The sequence below is a fragment of the Mytilus edulis genome, chromosome 5 (genome assembly GCF_963676685.1).
Source record: "Mytilus edulis chromosome 5, xbMytEdul2.2, whole genome shotgun sequence".
NCBI lineage: Eukaryota > Metazoa > Mollusca > Bivalvia > Mytilida > Mytilidae > Mytilus > Mytilus edulis.
In genome coordinates this window covers 21,149,184-21,176,222 of record NC_092348.1, presented here as the reverse complement: position 1 = coordinate 21,176,222, position 27,039 = coordinate 21,149,184, and the positions used below count along the sequence as shown (strand labels likewise).

Here is a 27,039-nt window from a genome sequence, read left to right as displayed (position 1 = left end):
CAGAAGGCCAAATAAATTACGAAGTTGAAACACTAATTTCTGCTGAAACAAATGGACTGAATACAAGACTCTTCATTTAATTCGTTTTATTTTTATTTGTATGCCCCAAAAAAAAAAGAATTTGAATCATCAAAGAACATTCTTACACATAGTAATAGAATGTCATAACTATGTACATAAATGACTATTTACACAATACTCAACTTGCTAATGATAATGTTCTATATCATACTTTGATTTTAAACATTTTGAATACTGAAAAGGACCAGGCATATGCAGTTATAAGCTGTAATTTGTTAATATGAAAAGTAACTTTCTTTTTTAGCTGGAGTGAGGAACACTGAACCCGTTATAAAACTTGGACACAATCGTAATAATCAGGTAAAAACTTATTATGCATGAATCTTTAAAAGATTTTTCAAGTGATTACTTTTGTATGCATCCTTGTCAAAGATTATGGAAAATATCTTACTCTTTTTGAAATAAACATATGTTCAAATCTCACGAAGCAATTACGAAGACAAATCAAGGGTTACAAGAATTGGAAGAATTACTGTAACTCAAAACGGTTGACTACCCGGTGAAATAAAACAGAAAAAAATCATAATACAAGTATGACTTCTTCATTAAATCCACTTAAAGGTACGTTTTAAAGCAAATACATACATAAACGAAAGCTCCATTTTTTAAGAGCCCAGGCGGTCGTGTGGTCTAGCGGAACGGCTGCAGTGCAGGCGATTTGGTGTCACGATATCACAGTAGCATGGGTTCGAATCCCGGCGAGGGAAGAACCAAAAATTTGCGAAAGCAAATTTACAGATCTAACATTGTTGGGTTGATGTTTAGACGAGTTGTATATACATTATGTACACAGCCATGTATCACCATCATTGATGGCGATCCGATGGATACATCTGTTGTAGGGTTGTCACTGACTCAGACGTACTTATAAATATAATTATTTTCTGTGACTGTATCTTACATTAATTTGTAGGATCCTTTACTATAGATAATTTAGCTGATCTGTAACAATAACATCTTCATGCCTTATATAAGCATGTTTCTCTATTGTCATAAAAATTCATAATATATAATAAAATTAATAGATTTAGCTAACAAAGTCCTTATATTTCAATAAGGTAACTTTTTTGTTAATGGAAAATTGATTTATTGTTAATTAGGCTTAAATTAAAAATTGTTTGTATTCGCCTCTCTGTGATTAAAGTATGATAACTCTGGTCAATTTTCCTAACATTCAATCATTATAGGAAGATGCTATAGTTCTGTTTTCATTTATAGTCTTTTTCAGAAAAGTTCTAAATGTTTTGGGTAGGTCCCAATTACAATTTTACACTATAGCATTCGGCATCAGTTAGAAGCTTCTGGAATAAAATGGTGGCTATGGTGTACTGTTTTGTGTTTGTGTTAGGCGTTATTACACTACTTTCATGTATTTGTCTTAAGGGATCGAGTAAAGCAGATAAGTTACATCAGCTTTCTGCTCATTTGAGTTCTGGCATAAATGGTATACACCATACCGATCTTAGAAACAAATGCCTTTACGAGTAGAATGACGAATGCTGTTGGACAGTTTTTGATGCATACCACAACTTGAAACAGTGTATTCTTGACAGCACAATTAATGTTTTTCACCGGCATATTGTACCTCAAAAAGTAGGGAAAAAGTGTGTTTTTTTTAATAATTTACAGGATATGGCTTTAATAGAGCGCAATTTCATGAATACTTGGAAGATGCTTTTTCTGTGACCTATTCGCTTGTTCCAGAATATTTTCCCCTATAACAAAGTAAAGTTTTATTCTGTAAGTGCCTGTGATCTGTGATTTAATCAGTTTCTCATCGCTCTAAAAAAGTTAGTGATGATGAAGGCAGATTTGAACATGTTTATTTTTTACGTAAAAACACGGTATGAATACTTACAGATAACAAAAAAAATATTTATAAGATAACAAAATAATTCTTTATATTGGTATATATTAATTTTAAACATTTCAAAACAAATAAAAGAAATTATAGATATACATAAATGTCTTTGATAAACTATTGAAAAATACGAGTATCTAGTACATTACAGATTTTGTAACGATTTTAAATTCAACAAAAAAAACTATATTTATAAGATATAATTATAACCCTGTTCAAGGTAGACAATCAACATATTGACTTTATGAAATTACACATAGACTCATAGTTCAAAGGACTATAACTCTTGTATATAAATGACACATCAATCGAGTTATTAAGCTGCAAATTCGTGAACCACCTTCAAGGAAGATTCTAAATGATCAATATAACCACAAGTTGTTAATCTATAGATACTGACGACTAAGTAATGCTAACCACAGTAAAGAATATTTGTTTGAAATTTTTTAACACTTACTCAGAAAAATGCTCGAACTACTTGACTTTCAAAGCTCATAATTAACGTGTTTACACACTGATATAATATGGTTGTTAAACATTACAAACCTGTAATCGTATAAGACACTATACACCTCGTGTGCTTGCATTAACTTATCCAAAAATATATTTATTTCAAGCCTAAATATTTCGACATGTTGTTGCCATTTAATAAATTTTAGAATCACAATTTCCGGTTAAGATTTGACTAAATACCAAATTCTTGATATCGTCAGGTAAATATGCTACTTATATATCATGTACTGCAGTACGCCGCTGGATTAAAACTTACGTAGAAAGGTAACACACGGCCAGCGAAAGCTCTATTTTTTAAGAGCCCAGGTGGTCGTGTGGTCTAGCGGGACGGCTGCAGTGCAGGCGATTTGGTGTCACGATATCACAGTAGCATGGGTTCGAATCCCGGCGAGGGAAGAACCAAAAATTTGCAAAAGCAAATTTACATATCTAACATTGTTGGTTTGATGTTTAGACGAGTTGTATATACGTTATGTACACAGCCATGTATCACCATCATTGATGGCGATCCGATGGATACATCTGTTGTGGGGTTGTCACTGACTCAGACGTACTTATAAATATAATTATTTTCTGTGACTGTATCTTACATTAATTTGTAGGATCCTTTACTATAGATAATTAAGCTGATCTGTAACAATAACATCTTCATGCCTTATATATCATGTACTGCAGTACGCCGCTAAATTAAAACTGACGTGGAAAGGTAACACAAGGCCAGCGAAAGCTCTATTTTTTAAGAGCCCAGGTGGTCGTGTGGTCTAGCGGGACGGCTGCAGTGCAGGCGATTTGGTGTCACGATATCACAGTAGCATGGGTTCGAATTCCGGCGAGGGAAGAACCAAAAATTTGCGAAAGCAAATTTACAAATCTAACATTGTTGGGTTGATGTTTAGACGAGTTGTATATACATTATGTACACAGCCATGTATCACCATCATTGATGGCGATCCGATGGATACATCTGTTGTAGGGTTGTCACTGACTCAGACGTACTTATAAATATAATTATTTTCTGTGACTGTATCTTACATTAATTTGTAGGATCCTTTACTATAGATATTTTAGCTGATCTGTAACAATAACATCTTCATGCCTTATATATCATGTACTGCAGTACGCCGCTAGATTAAAACTGACGTGGAAAGGTAACACACGGCCAGCGAAAGCTCTATTTTTTAAGAGCCCAGGTGGTCGTGTGGTCTAGCGGGACGGCTGCAGTGCAGGCGATTTGGTGTCACGATATCACAGTAGCATGGGTTCGAATCCCGGCGAGGGAAGAACCAAAAATTTGCGAAAGCAAATTTACAGATCTAACATTGTTGGGTTGATGTTTAGACGAGTTGTATATACATTATGTACACAGCCATGTATCACCATCATTGATGGCGATCCGATGGATACATCTGTTGTAGGGTTGTCACTGACTCAGACGTACTTATAAATATAATTATTTTCTGTGACTGTATCTTACATTAATTTGTAGGATCCTTTACTATAGATAATTTAGCTGATCTGTAACAATAACATCTTCATGCCTTATTTATCATGTACTGCAGTACGCCGCTAGATTAAAACTGACGTGGAAAGGTAACACACGGCCAGCGAAAGCTCTATTTTTTAAGAGCCCAGGTGGTCGTGTGGTCTAGCGGGACGGCTGCAGTACAGGCGATTTGGTGTCACGATATCACAGTAGCATGGGTTCGAATCCCGGCGAGGGAAGAACCAAAAATTTGCGAAAGCAAATTTACAGATCTAACATTGTTGGGTTGATGTTTAGACGAGTTGTATATACATTATGTACACAGCCATGTATCACCATCATTGATGGCGATCCGATAGATACATCTGTTGTAGGGTTGTCACTGACTCAGACGTACTTATAAATATAATTATTTTCTGTGGCTGTATCTTACATTAATTTGTAGGATCCTTTACTATAGATAATTTAGCTGATCTGTAACAATAACATTTTCATGCCTTATATATCATGTACTGCAGTACGCCGCTAGATTAAAACTGACGTGGAAAGGTAACACACGGCCAGCGAAAGCTCTATTTTTTAAGAGCCCAGGTGGTCGTGTGGTGTCTTGCTTTTTTTCCCATCTCCATTCCCTTGCATTTTCTAGCCAGGATGTTGTCAATAATTCTTATCATTCCTAGTTCTCTTTTTTTCCTTTTGCACTCTGATTAATTTTGTCCTCTGTAGTACTGAAATACCTGACCTCTAAATTTATATTAAAATGTAAATTTGTATATTAAAAAGAAAAGCTACTTCAAGTAATTCAGACAATAATTTATAGTCTTTATCTTTTATAAATATCCGTACGCGTCTGTGTGGTATAGTCTTTTTTTAACGCCCCCCCCCCCCCCACCCCCCCTATTTTTTTTTATATTTCAAGCGTTATCTTTTTATAAACTTTTTATATGACTTATAGTTACTCCTACAAACCATTCAAATATCAAGGGTTTTTTGCAAAAGTTTTACCAAGGACAAAAAACTAAATTCAGCCGAGTTCGTATAATTATATACAAAATACAACACATTTTTGCAATGAATTTAGATAAGATTTTTGCATAAGATTAAGAAATAAATACTCTGTTTGATATCTAAAACACTGTTACACATGCAAGTGTGTATATGATCAGGTTTCACAAATATATCGTATATGTTTGCATGCGATTTAGAAATACAATAAAACTAACAAATTCATTTATATTTCATTGAAGTAGGTATTATTATATATCACATTTCTGAAACATTACGGAATAAGGTACATCTTAAGACTGACTTTTTCCATTAACTTCAGTAATGGTCATAAATGTTATCGTTATAGGTTTTAGAAAAAAAAAACGATTAAAATATTGGTAATTTACAATTTGTTTGAAGATACTAATGTTCAGTGGCAAATATTTCACGATGATTAATACGATTGAAATGATTTAAAATCTAACAAATATTTTGCCCGAAACGTATAAACTTCAAGATTAACATTATAAAATGATAGAGTAATATATGTTTTAATTTTTAACAACATCCCTCAGATTAAAAAAATCAAATTGTATTTGTCATTCTTAATCGTATATATCAGATTTTTTAAAGTTACAACTTACATGTTACTTTCTTTCTCTTTGAACCTCAGATGATATGATTTTCTGTATTGTTTTCTTCGTTTTACTGCTTTCTTTCAAATACACAACAGGAAATAACCACAAAAGTGACCATCTCATTACATTCAGATTTCTTATAAACTTAATTACCATAGCAACTATCTTTGAAAGTCGAACATATGGTCAACCTTATCAGAATGTGCTTGATTAACAGACTGGCTATATCAAATATCACTCTACATGTAATTGCTAAATTATTATGTTTCACAAAGTTTAATGAATAAAGTTATTATAAATAATGATTGCAATAAATTTAAACTTTTAACCAGACAATCTTTATGTTTACGATATACATTTTTTTATTACAGTAATGATATCCAGTATAAATTTTACCGGGCTTATATATAGAGTATAATATATGATCAATGTTGGCCCATCATTGGCCCAACATAGAGTTGTAAATGTAAATGCAGTTGATAAACACTTTCGGTCTCTGCTTTCGGTATACCATCAACTTTTCATAAAGCCTGCAGCAATCGAAATTATCCGCCTCCCAAAAGAAATAATTAAAGAGTATAATATTTAATAATCAATTTTTATTAACAAAATTTCATATCGGCCCTATGTTGCTACTAACATAATGCCAACATTTGCCCGATTATTTATAACCAACATGAGATAATAATATGAATTTACAACAACAGACCAACGTTGGGCCAATGTTGTGCAGCCATCAACAACGTACGACCAACATACCGACAATTTGCCAACATTGGGCCAATATTGTGCAGCCAACATTAATTTGCGACCAACGGACCGACAATTTGCCAACGTTGGGCCAATGTTGTGCAGCCAACACCAACGGTCGACCAACGGGCCGTCAATTTGCCAACGTTGGCCCACTGTTAGTCTGTTGACTGGGATGGTGTTTAATAAATATATAATAAAATAAAGGGGAAAATACTCTTTGTCATACATAAAACATAAACAACATGCATCAACACTATGTGTATATTTAGACAATGGAACGCAATACTTTCTCTTATTTAAAAACCAATCCCACTAAATCTTGACACTATTAAATCAAAATTTAAATATTGACGAAAAATCAACTAAACAAACTGTTCGTCGTTCTATAAAATATTAAGGAAGTTTTTCAATTGAACGCATGGTTCCTGAGGAATAAAATAACTTAAGTTGTTCCAAAAAATATACCAAAATGTTTCAATAATTCGAAAAACATTCCAACGCATAGGAAATTAAGTTAGGAATAAATTTGTTTAAATTAATCTGCCAAGTAAACAATTAAAGATAATGTGAAATAATACTCTTTGCTCTCCTCTTATATTTAATGAGTTTTGAACAGCGGTATACTACTGTTGCCTTTATCTAAGGCCTTTTTGTAATTTTAGAACACTGAAAAGTATCAATTTGGCCAAGAACCAGGTAACTATATAGTTAATATTCAGAAATTATTGCATGCATTTATCATTGCGATTTCAAGAAAATCTATACATATATTTAAATTTAAACAATTAATAAAAAATGTATGATCCTTTTTAAGAACTATGGTTAGGAATAGATAAAAAAAAATGAAAACAACCCGTATAGATGGAAAGCGTCCGAAGATCTTTTCTGAATATCACTTCATCAGGAATGTGCAAAGCCGTATATTTGAGAGCCTGAATAAGTTAAAACTTTAGTTTACTTCTATTTTCAAATAAGTTAACGGGCAAATTTCGATTAATTTTTATTATCTTGTCAGTACCTTGGTACTGACTACCGAACTGAAGATACCTCAGGGACTAATATTCCACTGGCTGGGGTATCGATCAAGTGCTGTAAAAAGTGAAAACAACACGTAAAAATGTTTTAGCGTCTTAAATGCTTTTCTGAATTTACTACATTCAGGAACGCCCACAGCCGAATACTTGAAAGTCAAGGATTTATAAAACCGAAACAGTTGAAGAGCTAACAATAAAAATGTTGTTCTTTTTTCAATAAGTGCATGTGAGATAAAGCCATGCTCTCAAGTAGAAATCAATTTCAGGGAGTGAACTATAATGTCGATGTTGAGGTTTTATGTTTGGGAAGAAAGGGGGTAGCTAACCTGTAGGCTACATAAAGTATTGCAGTAAAATAATCATATAATTGAATGAATATATATAACAGAGAGTGATACATATGTTTCTATTTATAGTTAGTTTACGAGAAAGAAGGCTACAAAGAAGCAAGGGTTCAGCATCCCTACCTGATACCATATTATCAGTGAACTCTGAAAGAGACCCAATAGATCAGTTGACACCACAATTTGATTTGGTCTCATCTACATGTGTGTTAAATGGACATGGATTAATTGTAGCAGTAAAACGTAAAGGTTTTTTTTTCAATTGTTTGAATAATATTGAATTTTCGTACTTTATTTGGCCTTTTCAACTCTTTTTGATTCGAGCGTCACTGATGTCAGAGTCTTTTGTAGACGAAACGCGCGTCTGGTGTATACACAATTTAGTCCTGGTATCTATGATGAGTTTATTTCCTAAACACGGTATTTATAAGGTAACACAATACAAAGATTTTACAACTCCAACTCCAAAGTTTTAAAATGCTGTAACTTTCTTAATATGCTGGAAAAAACAGATTACTCTTTCAAATGAATGCAATGTTTATGTAACCAATCATAATATTAACTGTGTCGAAAATATTATTCACCAAATTTCCACATTCAATTGAAATTAGCTTCTGTATAGGTATTCCTAGAGGGTTGATTTTATTATATGTTGTTCCTAAGGCCATTATCTACAAAAGGGTGTCTCAGATTTCAGATAGAATGTATAGAACAAATTTTACACTCAATTAGGTCTTTCCACCTTTCCGTGTAAAGACCTATTGAATTTGTTCTGATTATTATTTTTTTTTTCTTCCGCCTAAATTTTTTTCTTGCCTAGTATTGATGTTTCAAAAGATGTCGCTTAGATATTTGGAATATGATGTCGCATAGTTTATACGCTTTAAAAATTTACAACTGCGTCACAAATTACTTAACGTTGTAAGAGTTATCTCCCTAAACACTGTTTTTCTTGTGGCCACTACTCCTTCGCAACAGTAAAAGATTACGACAAATTTATTTTACCAAATTGCTCGTTACTTCTTCAGGATTAGGATATTCATTTGGACCGAAGCTATCCGGAGACTCCATATGAGAGTTATTTCCCCTTATGCATTTGATATAAGTGATATGCGTTTCTAACTGGTAAACCATCAGTGATATAGGCCTAGGGTCTTTGGATTTAAGTTCCTTGGTCCAAAAAAATGAAAATAAGGTCAAGGTCAAAGGTCAAGGTCATATTCTAAATTTTGATTTTGGCTATTTTCTCTTATTTTCAACAACCGTGAAAGATATTGACAAATTATTTTTACTAAATTGTGAGTTGCGACATGTTGTAACTTATAAATTTTGGTAGGAAGGGTGCATAAACAATAAATGAGAGTTTTCGCCCAGATTATATTTAAAATCATGCCTAAAGTGATATAACTCATTAACCATACATATTACAGACCTGGGGTCTTTTTATTTGAGGTCCTTGGTTGGTGACCTTGAAATTGAGGTCAAGGTCAAAGGTTAATAGGACGTTCTAGATTTTGACCTTTGCTTTAAATTCATATTTATACATTATTAAGTCATAGGAACTGACATTTTAGATTGATTTTTAATATTTTGATAATAAAATAGATCTTTACTTGTGGAACCTTCAATTGTTCTTTGAACAATTGGTTTTTAATTATTTTTTTTTTTCTTCCGCCTAATTTTTTTCTTGCGTAGTATTTCTAAAGATGTCGCTCAGATATTTGGAGTATGATATTGTATAGTTGATACGCTTTAAAAATTTACAACCGCATAACAAAATACTTTACATTGTAAGAGTTATCTCCCAGAACACTGTTTTTCTTGTGGCCACTAATCCTTCGCAACCGTAAAAGATTATGACAAATTTATTTTGCCTAATTGCTCGTTACATCTTAAGGATAAGGATATTCATTTAGACCGAAGCTATATGGCGACCCTTTTTCATTTGATTCAAGTGATATGCATTTCTAAATAGTAAACCATAAGTGATAGAGACCTAGGGTCTTCAGATTTGAGGTCCTTGGTCCAAAAAAACGAAAATGAGGTCAAGGTTAAAGGTCAAGGTCATATTCTAAATTTTTATTTTGGCTTATTTTCACTAATTTTCAAATACCGTATGACATATCGACAAATTTAGAATTACGCGTAAAGTGATATTACTCATTAACCAAACATATTACAGACCTAGGGTCTTTTGATTTAAGGTCCTTGGTTGGTGACCTTGAAATTGAGGTCAAGGTCATAGGTTAATAGGACGTTCTAGATTTTGACCTTTGCTTAAAATTCATATTAATATATCATAAAGCCATATGAACTAACATTTTAAACTGATTTTTTATATTTCAATATCAAAATAGATCTTTACTAGTGGAAAGACCTTCAATTGTTCTCTGAACAATTGGTTTTTAATTAAACATTTTCTTCTTTTATGTGGTTAGGATGTTTACACTAATTTGAGATTTATGAGAGAATGGAATACCATGGGGACAATTTGAGACACCTTTTTGAAGCCCATGCTTTGTTGATTAAGATTTCGTTAAAATTTTCTGTATAGTTATAGAGATGATAGAGCGAAATTCATTCAACTTATCTGACCGAGGTTTTGCTACTAATTACATAATAATTGATTACATAATGATTGCATAATAAAAATATTGCATTCATTTTAAAAGATTAATTTTTTATCCATCTATATATACCCCTTTTATTATTTTTTGTGCATTCATAAGAAAGTTACAGCATTTTAAAGGTTAGTGATTGAAAGTAAAAAAAATATTTGTATTGTGCTTGTTCAGTGTGGAAAAAGCTAGTTCATTTTGAATTGTTAAATACATCTCATTTTGATTTTGCTTTAATTATCAACTGTATAATGTACTTTTTTTTTTTTTTAGAAATATGCAACTATATAAGTTATCAAAAATAAAGGCAACAGTAGTATACCGCTGTTCGAAACTCACAAATCGATAGAAAATATCAAATTCGGGTTACAAACTAAATCTGAGGGAAACTCATTAAAATAAGAGGAGAGCAACGACATAACATGAAAAAAACATTATATATTTATATACAGTAATGCCTCATACCTGGTCGGTCTTTTGGTATTCTAATAACTAGAATTACAGATATAATCTTACAATCATACTTCATTAATACTTTTTTACCGAAACTTCATAAACAAATTGTTGAATATTATTTAATCTCTGCCTCCAGTAAGTGTTTACAACGTATACCTTTTAGTACTTGTAACTAGTTCTCGAACTAATATCTTATATCATTCATGTACAGAGCATCAATATAAAGTTATGATTAATTTACGTTGCATGTTTTTTTTACATACTTATTATTTTTTGGAAACACTTTGTAAAAATTTCTTTTAAAATAAATATGGGAAAAATCAGGAAAATGTTTACTACCATCAAACTCGGGGAACCATGATGATCTGTAAGTGTTCAATGATAATGTACCCTATTGTTATTTCAAAGCTGAACATATAGAAATATTTATACAAAATTCACAGCCTTTTTTCCCCTGTCCTCCTGTATTTTTCAATTTGGTGCTTAATATATAGATGATTATTGCATGCAGTGCTCGCAACGATTTCCCTAAAATAAAGATGTAGATGTAGATGAAGATCTTGTTTAAAATTTTACAAGTATAAAATTGAAGTAAGCTTTCTGTGGTATGCTGAACTGTAACGAAAAGTAAAATCACATAAATACTGAACCCAAAGGACAATTCAAAACGGAACGTCTCTAATAAAATGGCAAAATCAAAAGCTCAAACACATCAAACGAATGGATAACAAATGTCATATTCCTGACTTGGTACAGGCATTTTCGGAGAAAGTGGTAGATTAAGCCTGGTTTTATAGCTAGCTGAACATCTCACTTGTATGACAAATAACACTTTGAATAGTGCGTAAGATATTTAAATTTTAGTTTCTTGTGTATAATTCGGAGTTTAGTATGACGTCCATTATCACTGTACTATTATGCATATTGTAGGGGCCAGCTGAAGGACACCTACGGGTGCGGGAATTCTCGCTACATTGAAGACCCATTGGTTGCCTTCGGCTGTTGTTTGCTCTATGGTCGGGTGGTTGTCGCTTTGACATATTCACCATTTCCTTTCTCAATTTTATACAGAAGGGTTAAGAAACCTTAAAATGTTGGATAAACAAAATTATATCTTGCAAAAGTATTTTTTTGAAATGCACTGTGTAAAAGAATCGACTATTGTTTTTGTCAGTTTTTAACATTTACGATACAGTTGCATTTTGCAATATGAGTAGTCAACTGGTTGACATATTGATATTACTCCAAATCCGCGTGAAAGTGCGGATATATGTCAAGTGATATATTTTCGTTGCTTATAAGATTTTTTCAGTTGTTTATATGACATAAACGACTGATCTATTCTAAGTCACATCATGTCAATAATAATTCAGGTTGGTCATGGTGTGGGGGAGGGGACAACTAACCTGTAAGCTATATTTAGTATTGTAGTGATATATAATCACAAGTAAAACAAATAACAAAAAAGGTGATGCATATGTTTCTATTTACAGTTGAGTTTCAAAGAAGCCAATGTTTAACAAGTCAACATGAGAACAGAATAGCTAGGACAATGGAGAAAAAGCTAATTTGTAATTTCAAATCAAAGTTTGTTGATGTCTCATTTATAGTTAGAGTGGTGGAGTATGGACATATATTATTTGTTTCAGTAAATCTAAAAGGTTATTTTACAAATATTTAGAATGTCAATTATCAAAAATACTGAACCCCCAAGAAAATTCGAAACCAGAAAAGTCTTCATCAAAGGGCAACATCAAAAGGTCAAAGAGATCAAACGAATGGAAAATAGTGTCATATTCATGATAATCAAGCTTGTGTCAGTGAGGACAAAACTAATTTTGAATTCATAAATACCTCTCATTTAATTTGGCTTTGATTAACTACTGCGTAATATGCCTTTTAAAGGAATATGCAAAACGTTATAAAAAAATCATTCACTTTGTACATTAATAGTTCTAATTTGAATTTGTTTTAAACCATAAGAAATTATTAGAACGGTATGGAAGATATTAAACTTAAAATGAACACTGAGATAATGACAACTTGAAAGTGGTATGAATATTAACCTTTTTGTATGGGTTATTTATTGTTAAATTCTTGGACTTGTTTACAGATGGATTTCTTGTAAGATAGGTTGAAGTAAGATCCTTACATCGATATTCTTGTAGATTCTGAAACTATTGGAGACAGCTTTTTGAACAACTGACAAACTTCTGTATAGGCAAAATATTCTGTAGATATTTCCGATAATAAAATGTACTTAACTAAACAGTATTCTTAATATTCAGTCTGATTTGAAAATAGTCCTTAGTCTTTCAAACTTGAAAAAAATAGATGGCGAAAAGACGGTGCTAGATAACAATCACCGGAACAATTTGTAACTGTGTTTTTCTTCTTTCTTTCGTCTTTTAACTTGTATAAACTATGTACTCTTATATCAAATGTTTGTTATAAGATTTATTTAGGACAGTGTTTTGGTTGAAAACCCCCCAAAAAAACATATCAACATTTAAAATTTTCAACCAAAAAACTACAGAAAAAACAATATGAATAGTTTTTGATATATTTTAAGATAATGTTATGTATAGTTGTGTCTTATGGCTGGTCTGTCATTTGGTATAATTTGAATTCCTCACAAACATGGTTTTGTCAGATGATGTGAGTTTAAAGTTTTCTAAAAAAAAAATTGAACCGTAAATATGATGATAGTTCAATTTTTACCAAAACTGTTGAAGTGATGAAATAAAGGTCTGTAAAAAAATGAAAATAAAAAACCAAGGCTACCGTATGACATCTTTTAATTTTGATTGGTTGATTTTCTAAAATCATTTTTATTTAAACTTTAAGCAAAATATTTTTGGAGGGGAGGTTTGAGATTTAACACTCTACAAATGATCATTGATTAACCTGATTGGATTAAAATATTTGCAACTTTGGTTGTACATTGATCATATTGAAATTATTAGGTCAATTTGAACCATCTATGACAGAAACTCATAGCTGGTGTGACTTTTAAATTCTTTTGATAGATATTATATCTTGCAAAATAGTATTGTTAGATTATTTTTAAGTATACATTGTCTCAAAATTCAAGAACTGTTAATAATGCTGCTAGTTCCATGATGTATATAAATACCTAAGCGTAGAAATATTTATTCTAATTGATAAATCATAGATTTTTTGTGTACTTTTAAGATTTGCCTGTATGTAGAGTCAACAAGAGTATCAGTAGTGGTGGACAAGAAGCTTACCAGACACTGCTCTGTATTAAAGAAATCTGTAAAGATAAAAGCATTTTAGGTATTTGACTATAACATATGTTTTGTGCATTTGAGAGGGTATATCTAACATGACAATAAATACCGTATGAGTAACTGCCACCATTAGTCATCTGAGGTTTGTGTTCTATATGATTTTCACATTTACACCTTCTCTGAAACAACATCTCTTATTTTAACCAAACTTTGCGTGAGTGATGAACAGAAGGTATGTTAAACAAAACTTTGTTTTGGCTCCATTTAAATAAAAAAAATAGGGTTCTCGAAGATCCAGTGGTCTAACTATTTGACCAACTGTAATACTTGCATGTCAACTCTGAGGTGGTTAGTTCGAATCCCGCACGGGGTAGGTGCACTCAATTCCAATCTTAATTGACTTAAATTGCCAGTTTACCTATCAAAAGTTGTAGGGTCTCTCCAGGCAGTCAATAATATGCTTTCTCCAACAATGGTAACTGACCAACACGAAAAAGCACGATAGTTTTGACAGTGGCGATAAACACAAACTAATCAATCAATCAAATGAAAACATGATTTTTAGAGGCTAACATTGATTTTTGAATTTTCAGAAATCTTTTTTTGTGGAACTGCAGTCGAAAAGGGGGTTTGCAGTAAAACTCTCTCTTTAAATCCTGTATTAATGTGATTGGTCGGTAGCAGACATTGCAACATTGGTAGTAGGCTATTAATATCGAAAGTTGTAGGTCAATTTGAAACAACATTTTTTTCTTTTGATATGTTTAAATGACTGATATATAATCTCGCAAAGCTGGTATTGTCAGAATATTTTTGAATATGCACTCTCTCTCAAATTTTAAACTGTTAAAATAATACTAGTTCCATGATGTATATAAATAGTTATGTATTGAAATATTTTATTTTAATTCATAAATTATTAAGTTCTTTTGTATTTTTAAAGATTTGCCTGCATATAGTGTGAACAAGTTTATACGTACTGGTAAAAAAGAAGATTCCCTGAAACAGTCTTGTTTTGACGACATCGGTAAAGGCGATTGCATTCCAGGTATTGAACTATAAAGTGTTATAGGGGGTTTAAGGGGAAATATCCTACATAACCATAAGGACCATATGAGTTACTGCGATTAGTGGTTATCAGATGTTTGTGTTTTATAGAATTTCCACATTTAAACCTTCTTTAAAACAACATCTCTAATTTTATCCAAAGTGATGGACAGAATAGCTGTTACAAGCAAATATTAAATTGACCCCATTTAAACAAAAAGCTTGAAAGTATAACCAGTTTATTGCCAACATTTTTATGATACTGAATTTTTTCAGCAAGAATATCATGAAAAGTCGAGCTGATATTCAAGCTGATGAAAGAAGTATTTAAAATTAAAATGCCATGTTTTTTTTTATTTGTTCAAAAAACAAAATGAAGTACACAGATAGTTAAACTGCTTTACGTGTATACAAACCTTCTTAAATTGTTCGTTGGTATGAATGCCGTTGTGTGCATTTAATTGATACATTGACTTGGATGGACAGGAGCGTGTTACTCTGCTGCATTGATATGTGATGTTATTGCCTAATCATTTTCCTGTCAATGACCAAGAAACTTAGCCAGTGGGATCAAAGTACACATTGATAAAACACTGGGATATTTTTCTTGCAAGTCCATGGTCAAAGTTATGAAACAACAAAAATACTTTAAATCAGTTTTAAAATATTTTAAATCAGCTTTTTAATTCAACCTCCATTTGTCCTTCGATGGAATATCTATTAAATATTGACAGATGTTGAAGAGTGGTACTTTATTCTAATTTCTGTATGATTCTGGTCATTCAATGTTATTACTGAGCTTAACCATTTGTGCCGGTTTGAATAGCAAATGACCGTTAAATAAAGATTAAAAAACGATAAGTCATGAAATGTACCCCAAAATCTTAATTTTTAAAGGATTTTTTGAATGAAAATTAAAGACACAAAAGAATCTCACTTCAAAAACTTTTGATTCATTCGTAAAAACTTCCGAAACTAGTCATCATATAAACATATCCAAGTTTACGATATTGGCAGAGGAAATGAGGAAATGGCTTCCATAACTGCCTACTTGAAATGAATTTCTATCTTGACCCAGATTAAAAGGCTTAGAAATATTCACCTTTAGGTATGTTTAAAGAAGATGACCTATGGCAAACATCCTTAAAAAAATTCCAAAATGTTTATAAATATAGTTGTGTTCATTGTTAAATTGTTAAATTTATGTTGTAGATACATTCACGGATAGATTAAAAGAAGCCAGATGTTTTAGACTAGTCACTTTTTGGCAGACATTTCTATTACAAATTCTGAAGAGCTGTAAAGGTAAACAATTCTATTAAAAGTTCTAGATGATAATATGTATTTGGCAAAAAGCTTTCACAATGTTCCCTTTTAATTAAAACATATATTCACCTTTCAGCTTATTACCAAAACCATAAAGACAAAAATATATGGTAGAAGTCAACTATTTAAAAAAATAACTTTTTCTTTTTGTCTGTAATAAGTTGAGTGCTTCTTTATTAGCTTATGATACAATACTGTACAATGATCTAAACATCGTTATAACTGTTTTTACGCAAAAAGGGGTTCATGATATAGTTAAAAGGGCTTGAATTTATATTGATTTTTACCACATTTAAATATTTTATATCAGTGATAGCTTATGTGTATGGATCATTTATAACAAAATTAGCAATTTGACGGGTGCCACATGTGGAGCAGGATCTGCTTACCCTTCCGGAGCACCTGAGATCACCCCAAGTTTTGGGTGGGATTCGTGTTGCTTAATCTAAACATGTACTTAGATTTTTGATTATGGACCCAGTTTTCAAGATGGTCCAAATCGGGGTCCAAATTAAACTTTGTTTTATTTCAACAAAAATTGAATATATGGGTTCTTCAATATGCTGAGTCTAACCATGTATTTAGATTTTTAATATTTAGGCACGGTTATCAAATTGGTCCACATTGAGGTCTAAAGGGTCTACAATTGAATATCATTTGATTTCATCAAAAATTGAATTCTTGGGGTTTTATGATATGCTGAATCTAACCATGTATTTAGATTTTGGATATTGGACCATAATAGGTGAATGTCCAATTTAAAATTTTTAAGTTTTTAAGTTTAAGTTCTTAGACCACATTCATTCTTTGTCAGAAATCTATGTTGTGTCAACTATTTAATCACAATCCAAATTCAGAGCTGTATCAAGCTTAAATGTTGTGTCCATACTTGTCCCAACTGTTCAGGGTTCGACCTCTGCGGTCGTATAAAAGCTGGGCCCTGCGGAGCATCTGGTTTTTTAGCCATGGCGTTGTCAGTTTATTTTTTATCTATGAGTTTGAATCTCCCTCTGGTATCTTTCGTCCCTCTTTTATAACGATTAATTTCTATAATAGTAACTTGAAAGGGATAACTATGGATTTTGAAAGACTTTCAAACAAAAATTTGATCATAATCAGGCATTATTTCATTATAATGTATTCTTATTTTACAGTTTTACTACATACAACAGGAATTGTTGCAATATGTTTGTTACTGGTGCTAGGAGCTATATCTGGTACCCAACCTCCGAGCCGTGCCTGTTCAGGTAACATTGATAATGATAGAATAACTAATCGAAGAATTCAAATAGAGAAAAATATTCAACGAGTGACCGAACAACACATTAATTCACGAATGCGCGTAGCGCATGAGTTAATTATCAGTGTTGTTCGGTCACTCGTTGAATATCTTTCTCTATTTGAATTCTTTAATTAGTTATTTTTTTATTACATTGGCAAATGGCTTTTTTAAAGAAATTAATGTAAAACACTTAAGGAAATATATATTTTTTTTCTACGCATTCACTTTTGTTTTGATCCGCCGTTATCGACGTCTTGACAACGTATATTGGTGTATGACGTCAGAGAGTGAAATAACCACGTTTATTTCACATGTGAAATTATCGGTTTTTATTTGACTGGGAAATCAATGTAATTCATTGCAACCAATATAATAATATATTTTAAGTAAACAAATGGAACGTTTAGAAGCTCATATTTCATGAACAGTTGGTCTCATGTCGAATTTGTCTTTCTAAGTAGTTATCACTTGGTTAAAGAACGAAAAGTATATGTTGCTTTGATTTAGTGAGAATAAGGAAAATCATTTCATTTATTTTTATCACACCTTGAATGGTTACTTTATAAAGTAGGTACAGTGCCTTTTTAAAATGCACAAAAATCCTAAATCTTTAGAACTATTCAGATACTAAAATATTGCAATGGTTTTTGGTAAATTGGTTATTTCCTAATTGTATCTTAACTTTTACCTGCGTTGCAGAAGGTGGAAGCAGGTATTGTAAAAGGTCACCTCTATCTCTAGAAAAGAAAACTTTCATCAAAGTTGGTTAAGCTTCTTTGAAAGTGAATGATTTGATATTTGTTGTACAGCTTGATAATGTTGAGTTATAGCAAGTAAGCATTTTAACATCTGCAGTGTAGCCACCTTTTTTACCACAGCTGGAAAATTTACAACACACGTTGTACAGGGGAAAACGTTGGTCCAGATTTGGCCAATAAGACAACTACTCACAAGCCTACTTCTGGACCTGTATTTTATAATGCAGTTTGTTATCTTAGAGTATTATGCTTGTAAAGTGAATATACACCGCATTAATGCAGTTACGATTAATTGATTAATTGTTGGTCTTTTACTTGTTTGGCTTTATAACTATTTTGATCTGAGCGTCACTGATGAGTCCTATGTAGACGAAACGCGCGTCTGGCGTATTAAATTATAATCCTGGTACCTTTGATAACTATTTAAGGCAAATATAATTTATCTGGTCGATATCATACCAACCAGATGTTTTAGTGTAGGAAATTGAAATATTTGAAGAGATCACAAGACCTTAGACAGATAAACTGGACATCTTAGCCAAGTTAGATAGGGGTCTTAACGCACCTAGAAATGAGCTAAGTTTAAACTTACTACCTAAATGATTACTTGCTTCTGATCAATGTACATGCACTAATTTGACTGACCACTCTGCCACCAAGACTCAATTCAAATAGGACAAGTTGCATTATAATGAAATATGGAACCTACATGATTCAAATTATATATACATCAACATTATCACAAAAGAAAAATAAATCCAACTTCGAGGTCAAGGATTGAATGACAATTGAGTTCAAATTTCCAGGGTTCACATTTTTAAACTATAAATATGTGATTTTATGTATTTTGTTTTAGTTTCAAGTCATTTAGAAGGAATTCCTTCTGAATCATTAGAAGTTGGAAAAGGTATGAAGCTGATTTGCAGACACAATTGTAGTAAAGGTACACCTAGATGGGACCAAGATAAGCCGAGAGGTAGAGATCTAACCTTCAATGGAAAGGTTCGAACACAAAATAAACAAAATATAGAGTTGGAAATAATCGAGAATGAATACAACATCATTTTTGTGAATGCCACATTTGCAGATATCAATTCCACGTATACCTGTCATTATGGTTTTGTTAAAACACACATCAGCCCAATTGATTATTATAAAGGTATATATAGTATTTATATATGAATATGGAAAAGCTTTTGTATTGCTTTATATGAGATATAATTTAACAGTTGTTGAAGTATTCGAGAAGATAGGAGAGATGACTGTTAACTTTATATTTTTTAAATTTTAGATGACATTGTAGTAAAAGTCGTTAAGCTAGTTATCAAATCGCTTAACAAAGAATATGAAAATATGAAATAAAAACCATTGAATTATCGATAATACCATTTGTTGTTATATTCAAATAAACCCTTAGTTAAATATGATTATGGTAAAATAATCTACTTTCAAATTTGATGGGAGACTTCAAATCAAGTCATGTTTTCAATTCGTTTGATGTGTCTTGCCATTTTATTTTGACATTTGATACGTTTTGAATTTTCCTCGGAGTTTTGTATTTTTGTGAATATACCTTTGAAATGGAATTTAAAAAATGCTTAAACCACATGATTTAGAAGTGGTCTGTTTTTGTGTAAACAATGTTCTTGTAATGTCCATGGTATTTTTCATATTAGGTGAATCGTGTTGTTCAGTGTTGTTAAGATATGTCAAATGGTAAGGTTTAAATTTCTCATTGACACTATAACAGCAGATATTTAGAGTGAGCTCACACAAATAACAATGCATGATGATGTTTATAAAACTTTTATCCAAGTGTAAGTACCAGTATCCTAATATTTCATTCAGAATTAAAGCATGCCTATTAAAAATAATATATCTCAGATCAGCATACAATAGATTACAAATTGGTATTTGCATTGAATGGTTTTACTAGACATGTTTATATTTATTTTATAGCATCAAGAGAGCATGTTGAAAATATCAACATAATGTATAGAACTAAAGTTAAACCATAACTTTCTAAAATGAGTTTTTACAAGAACTTTTTATTTATAATACAACGGGTTTGTTTTGCTGGTCACCAAAGATTTTGTTTGTTACTGTCTTTTAATTCATTTATGACAGAGAGGCATAGCTGATGCTAGCTTTTTAAAAAGTTCTAAGGGTTAAAAACAATAGTGTGAGGGAAAAAAATTTTAGGGTTACAATTCTCACAGCATTTTTGTCTGCAAGTTTGGTTTTTTATTGAAGAAATAATGACATATCTCTTTTTTTTCTTATTGAAATTTTTGTTGATATGTTTATGGTTTTGTGGTAGCATTGCACCTCATAATATTCTATAGATAGAAGACTTCTTTGATTTGTTTTAAAATTCATTTTTTAATAATCCCATTTAGCTCATAACAATGAAAATGTCTGATGAACAGTTTTAGAGCAACATGCATGCTTGCATGTTCTGATTTGCTTATCATTTGGAAAGACAAAGAGAAGTTACTGTCGTTCTTGGTATTGGTTCTTCTCTTGAAATGACGAAGGATGAAAAAGGTCTTGCATACTTTTAAATGTCCTCCAGGCCAACATGTTTATCTTTGCATTCTCTATTACAAAGACATGCAAGATATTCCTATAGTTATATTTGCCAACACACCTCTAAATTTAACCTTGTTTTTCTATTAGGCAAGGATTAATGTTAAGAAACCAATTAACAATCAATCAAAGGTAGGGTAAGCAACTTCTATCAATAATTCGTTCACTATGTTCACAAATTTTGCACCCAGATAGAAAGGTTATATATACTAGTTAAGAACAAGATTTGATTTACGTGTTTGCAATGCCTTCATTTGTCACGAGTGAAAACAAGCACAATCACAGCAGAGATTGGTTTTGATTGACTAGTAGTAAATGGTCACTTTCCTCTCCCTTGATTAAAATTAAAAATTTTATACCAATATGATTTGTGTTGACGTTCACAAAATTACACTGTGTCTAAACCACACCGGCAAAATTTGCTCGGACTCGATGGTATCTAACATCTGGCACAATGACGGAACACCATTAGACAAAAGAAAGGTAGGTTTCTCCTTATTTTTTAATTATTTTTATGATATCGAACAATATATATATATATATATATATACAACTATTTTCTATTGTGAGATGCAATATTTTCTACAACCGTTCTATATTAACAGAGAAATAAGTCAAAATGCATGTCAAAATGACGAATTGAGTGAACCTTGCCTCGAAATTGTTTAATTTCTCGTTAAATTGTTCACATTGTACGGAAAGAAAGGTACGGGAAGATAGATATTGACACGGAGATTGCAAATTTAGTTATTATGTGCATCTCCATAATTGTATCTCTGTGTATGGAACGAAAGAAATGGGTCATGTCAAAATGGAACTGGCCGGTTTCGTCAATGTATACAACCCGGTTTCGTCATAGATTTCAAAATGCATAACCCGGTTTGGTCAAATAAAAAAAATCATAATCGCATTACATTATAATTGATTATTTAACTTCAGCGTTCAAAAGGAGATTTGTGGGTCGTTGGAAAACAAGTTCGTTCACCGGACAAAAGCTTATTATTTATATGAGTCTCAGATTCAAATAAATAATAAGCAAAAACTTGAATTCCTACTCTTATAGAACACAAATATTTTAATTTACTTTGCATTCCGAAAATTTTTCCCTTATTGTAACTATACTGCTATGTACAAATTAGTATAATAGTCTCAGGTCATCGACAAAATTCAATAATAATTATTTTGTTAACATTACTAAAAAAAACGAGTCTGTACTGTCGCCGTTGTGTTATGATGATCGTACACTGACGTTGGTCAATATATTTTGACAATATATACGGACAGACGGATTCAGTTTATTTCAAAGTGGACGTAATTCGAACAACTTTTACATACCGCCGAGCGTAGCAAGTTCAACAATATTTTGATTATATTTTGCTTTACAAAATCGTTAAATACAGGAATCAATATAGTTTTGTCTATCAACATGAAAAGTTCATACAAATTTCAAGCGACAACAACCCGACCATAGAGCAGAAAACAGCCGAAGGCCACAATGGGTCTTCAATGAAGCGAGAAACTCCCGCATCCGGTGGCGTCCTTTAGCTGGCCCCTTAATAAATATTTATACTAGTTCAGTGATAGTGGACTTCATAGTAAACTGCGAATACATGACATATTCACCATTTCCTTTCTCAATATTATGTATATTTATTATATTTAAGGGATAATTTTAACTATGATACAAGTTTTCGCACACATCGCGCATTTACTATACAGGCTCTGTCATCGGACGAGTTAAGGTTTTTTCATCATTTTTTATTATTTGTACTTTTGTTGTACTGTTTGTGTCAGCGACAACACTTTGATTCACTCCATTCCCAAATCACACGCTTGTAATTCCATGGTTGTCTTTGGTTGCTTTATATCATATGCGTTTTGAACATAAAATAGGCAGGTAGTTTTCTTGTTTGAATTGTTTTACATTTATAATTTAGGGCCCTGTTATAGCTTGCTTTCATGCAGTTTGTGTGGTTTTCTCATTGTTTAAGGCATACGCTGACCTTAACTTGATTAGTTCAACATAATTTTTGTGTCTAAAAGAAAGTTGTCTCATTGTCAATGTTTATAAGATAAGTGGTTACCGTCACTTCTTAATAAAACCTAGATATAAATGACGGTCATGTTTTGCAAACCTACTTTTATTCACAACTGTCAGATATTGTTTTCGAAAGTTATCTTGAAGTTTCAATTGAATTTGAACTGTACAAAAAATGTGAATTTGAACTGTACAAAAATGAATTTGAACTGTAAAAATAATGTGAAAAACATGTCTGTGAAAATAAATGTGCCTACCAGAAACGGGGAGAAAGTTACAAATCTCACTGCTATGTTATGGATGCTTAAGTGTGAAAACTCGCTTTAGTGCGCAAGTAACACAGTATATATAGTACCAGAAAATCTGGCAGGACTGCATGCATGATTAATTTGTGCAGAACAGTATAGACTATAGTCGGTTTGGGACTGTTCGTCAATGATTGAATGCATAAATGTATTAATAATTGATAGTAAATATTGTAAACTAAGTGTATATAATATAGTATAGTAAAGTAAAATAAAATTATGGCACAATCAAAACACATCCTTTTATTTTTCATCTTTACATACTACTATTATAAACAAAGAAAATATAAAAATGTTACAAAATAATTAGATACCAGTGTTTGCTATTCAGTATTTATATTCCATTTAAAATTAGTTTGAAGTTAAGTGAAATAAGGGATACGCCTTTCATTAGGAAAATGTGTATTATCATAATTAACTATGTCCAAAAGTGCCCGTTTAAAATAGATTTTAACACGCCAAGTTTACTTTACAATAAATATATATTTAAATTCTCGAAAGACAATGTTCAGATCCGTGCCAAAGTTTCTTTTCATAAATTGTTTGTTAAAAAAAACACAAAAAAACCGGGTGATATATATAGACGAAACCGGGTGATTGTGTAGTAACAACATTGACGAAACCGGTTTATTTTAATTATACATGACCCTTTTCTTTCGTTCCATACACAGAAATACAAGTATTTAGATGCTCATAATAACTTAATTTGCAATCACCGTGTCAATATCTATCTTCCCGTACCTTTCTTTCCGTACAATGTGAACAATTTAACGAGAAATTAAACAATTTCGAGGCAAGGTTCACTCGATTCGTCATTTTGACATGCATTTTGACTTATTTCTCTGTTAATATAGAACGGTTGTAGAAAATATTGCATCTCACAATAGAAAATAGTTGTATATGTATATATATTCTTCGATATCATAAAAAAAATAAAAGAATAAGGAGAAACTTACCTTTCTTTTGTCTATTGGTGTTCCGTCATTGTGCCGGATGTTAGATATCATCGAGTCTGAGCTAATTTTGCCGGTGTGGTTTAGACACAGTGAATTATGTTCAATGGATTTTTCACATGAAATTGGAACAATGGGTTATAACCATGCAGTGCACGGCATCGTAAGATACCCAGGTGTTCATAGAAGTCAAAAATAGCTTTATGTTCATCCCTTGATGTATTATTAATGTACTAATTTCAATTGCGCTGGATTAGTAACTAGAGGTGTTTCTTTTTCTGATGCAGTATCTGTGATATTGCCTAAAAATCGAAACGATGTATTGATCGTGTTATTTTTTATACATGATGTATTAGTTTTGTGTCAGGAAATAATGCCTTTTTCTTTTGTTTTTCATTTACTTAGCTTTGAGGAATATGGGGGAAGTGTTTAAAATTCCTGAAATTCTCCGACTTCACACTGTAACCTTATTTTAACTATTCCAATAATACTGTATGTCTGCTTCAGTGTTAACATTTAAACCATGTTTACTTTTCATGTGTTTCATTACCACAATCAATTTTCCCAATTCCATATTTAAGAAGGCAATTAATACTACAGCAAGTGAAAAAAGGATTCCATGAAACAAAAAATAAAACTTATTCACAAATCTGATTTTTGTTTTTTCTATTTTCAGTTCTTCCAATGGATAAATCAATCAGTAAACAATCAGTCTACGAGAACAATGTTTTGAATGGTACTTTAGTGTTTGAAGAGGTTTACCCTTTACCTAAATGTGTTTCTTACTGTGATGTAAGTAATCAGTATTTTAAAGGGAAAGGTTGAGCGCTATAAAACCAGGTTTAATCCACCATTTTTTATATTTCTATAAAATGCCTGTACCAAGTCAGGAATATGACAGTTCTTGTCCATTCGTTTTTTATGTGTTTTGTCATTTGATTTTGCCATGTGAATAGGGACTTTCCGATTTAATTTTCCTCTGAGTTCAGTATTTTTGTGATTTTACTTATCAATACATTTTTTGAAATTTACAAAAGGATACTTCTTAACATAAGTGAGTCCATATAAAATTTGTTGGTTCTTTCTAGGCACTCTAGCTTCCTCAAACAATAGAAACTGGCCGCCATGAAAAAGCCGATTGTGCTTAAAGTGTACTGTTAAATTGCAGGAAAAAAATCAATGAAGATTGTTTTTTATAAATAGTGAATAAGATTATAACACGCTGATGAATGCTGTACCCCTATTTTTGACAATTTTACCTACTATATCTGTTTGTTTCGTTTACACATTGTTATCAATAAAAGCTCTCTTAAAAAACAGGTTTAATCCACCATTTTGCCCATCATAAAATGCCTATACCATGTCAGGAATAAGAAGTTTGCTATCCATTCATTTGATGTGTTTCAGCTTTTGATTTTGTCAATTGATTAGGGACTTTCTGTTTTTGATTTTTTGCAAGTCGTTATTTTTGTTATATTCTTTTTTTCATCTTGATTTGGAAATTATTGTTTGACTGGTATAGACAAAGGTGTTGCAAACATTTATGATCATTTAAAATTTCAATTTATAAAACATTTAAAGACTCAGATGCTATAATTAATATCTTCCCTTCTCTATCGATCCCTATCAAAAGAAAGAACATGCGGTATGATTGCCAAAAAGACAACTCTCTGCAAAAGACAAAATGACACAGGAATTAACAATGTAGGTCACAGTACGGTTTTCAAGAATGAGAAAAACCATACAGCATAGTAAGCTATACAAGGCCTGGTAAAACAAACTTTACAACAATATATATTTACTTTCAGTGCATAGCAGTATAATTCTACATACCTTTCTATATTGGTTAATATACCTTTCAAAGCCAACTCGTAGTCACAAACTTAAACTAGAAGTTCACCAACTCTTACCTTTATGAAATCATACTAACGACTTGTACCAAATCATAAAGGAACATACAAATAGGGAGTTTTGTATATTTGCATGATTACTAAAAATTAAAAACCAATTGTTCAGAGAACAATTGAAAGTCTTTCCACACCAAAGAAATTTGGATAAGAAGGTAGTTTCTGCATTCTGATGCAATAAATGATGGTTTAATTATCTTTTTGAGTGATATAAAGGAGATAATATGCTTCTTCCGGTGAAAAAAATGTCACATTCGGTCTCATATGATAGCTTCTTTCACACTGATTCCAAAAATAGATAGTTTCTATATACTTTTGTATGTGGAATGGGAGATAATTGGCCACTTCCGGTTTGTTGGAAGTCATTTTTAGTCTTCAGTAGTCTGTTCATGTATCTATATGACAAAATATATTGAATCTGAGTACTTTTACGTGAAAAAATTGCAAAAGAAGCTACTTCCGGTTTTCTAAAGGTCACTTCCGGTAGACATTTTTTAAGTCATTTGTCACTTAACCTTTTGTATAGAGTCAAATGTCTTTATAATGAACTTAATTGAAGTTATAATCAAATAACCTCATATCAAGACATTTCAGGGGCACCAACTCCTATAAGATGCCATTTAATTGTATAAGACTAAATGTAGCATATCTGCATTACAATAAAGCTGACATTTTGCACTTGTTTTTTTATATGTATCTCTCAAAGTGTCAGAGAAAATGCAAAAACAAGCAAAAGTCACAATTAAGAACTTGACCTTGACCTTTGACCTTGACCTAATTTTCCAAGTTTGGACCTGGGGGACTCAAATAAA

The 27,039-nt window shown here is 31.7% G+C and overlaps 1 protein-coding gene across 1 annotated transcript in view; it reads left to right on the top strand.

Moving 5' to 3' along the window:
* The window catches only part of LOC139523184 (uncharacterized), a 40,918-nt gene that overhangs the window by 5,852 nt on the left and 8,027 nt on the right, over nucleotides 1-27,039 (top strand). The window contains exons 5-14 of the mRNA XM_071316996.1: nucleotides 326-381; nucleotides 6,979-7,012; nucleotides 7,767-7,937; nucleotides 12,262-12,429; nucleotides 13,964-14,068; nucleotides 14,966-15,070; nucleotides 16,282-16,374; nucleotides 17,550-17,642; nucleotides 19,292-19,594; nucleotides 24,997-25,112. Coding sequence (XP_071173097.1) covers nucleotides 326-381; nucleotides 6,979-7,012; nucleotides 7,767-7,937; nucleotides 12,262-12,429; nucleotides 13,964-14,068; nucleotides 14,966-15,070; nucleotides 16,282-16,374; nucleotides 17,550-17,642; nucleotides 19,292-19,594; nucleotides 24,997-25,112 — 1,244 coding nt within the window. The remainder of the gene's footprint in view (nucleotides 1-325; nucleotides 382-6,978; nucleotides 7,013-7,766; nucleotides 7,938-12,261; nucleotides 12,430-13,963; nucleotides 14,069-14,965; nucleotides 15,071-16,281; nucleotides 16,375-17,549; nucleotides 17,643-19,291; nucleotides 19,595-24,996; nucleotides 25,113-27,039) is intronic.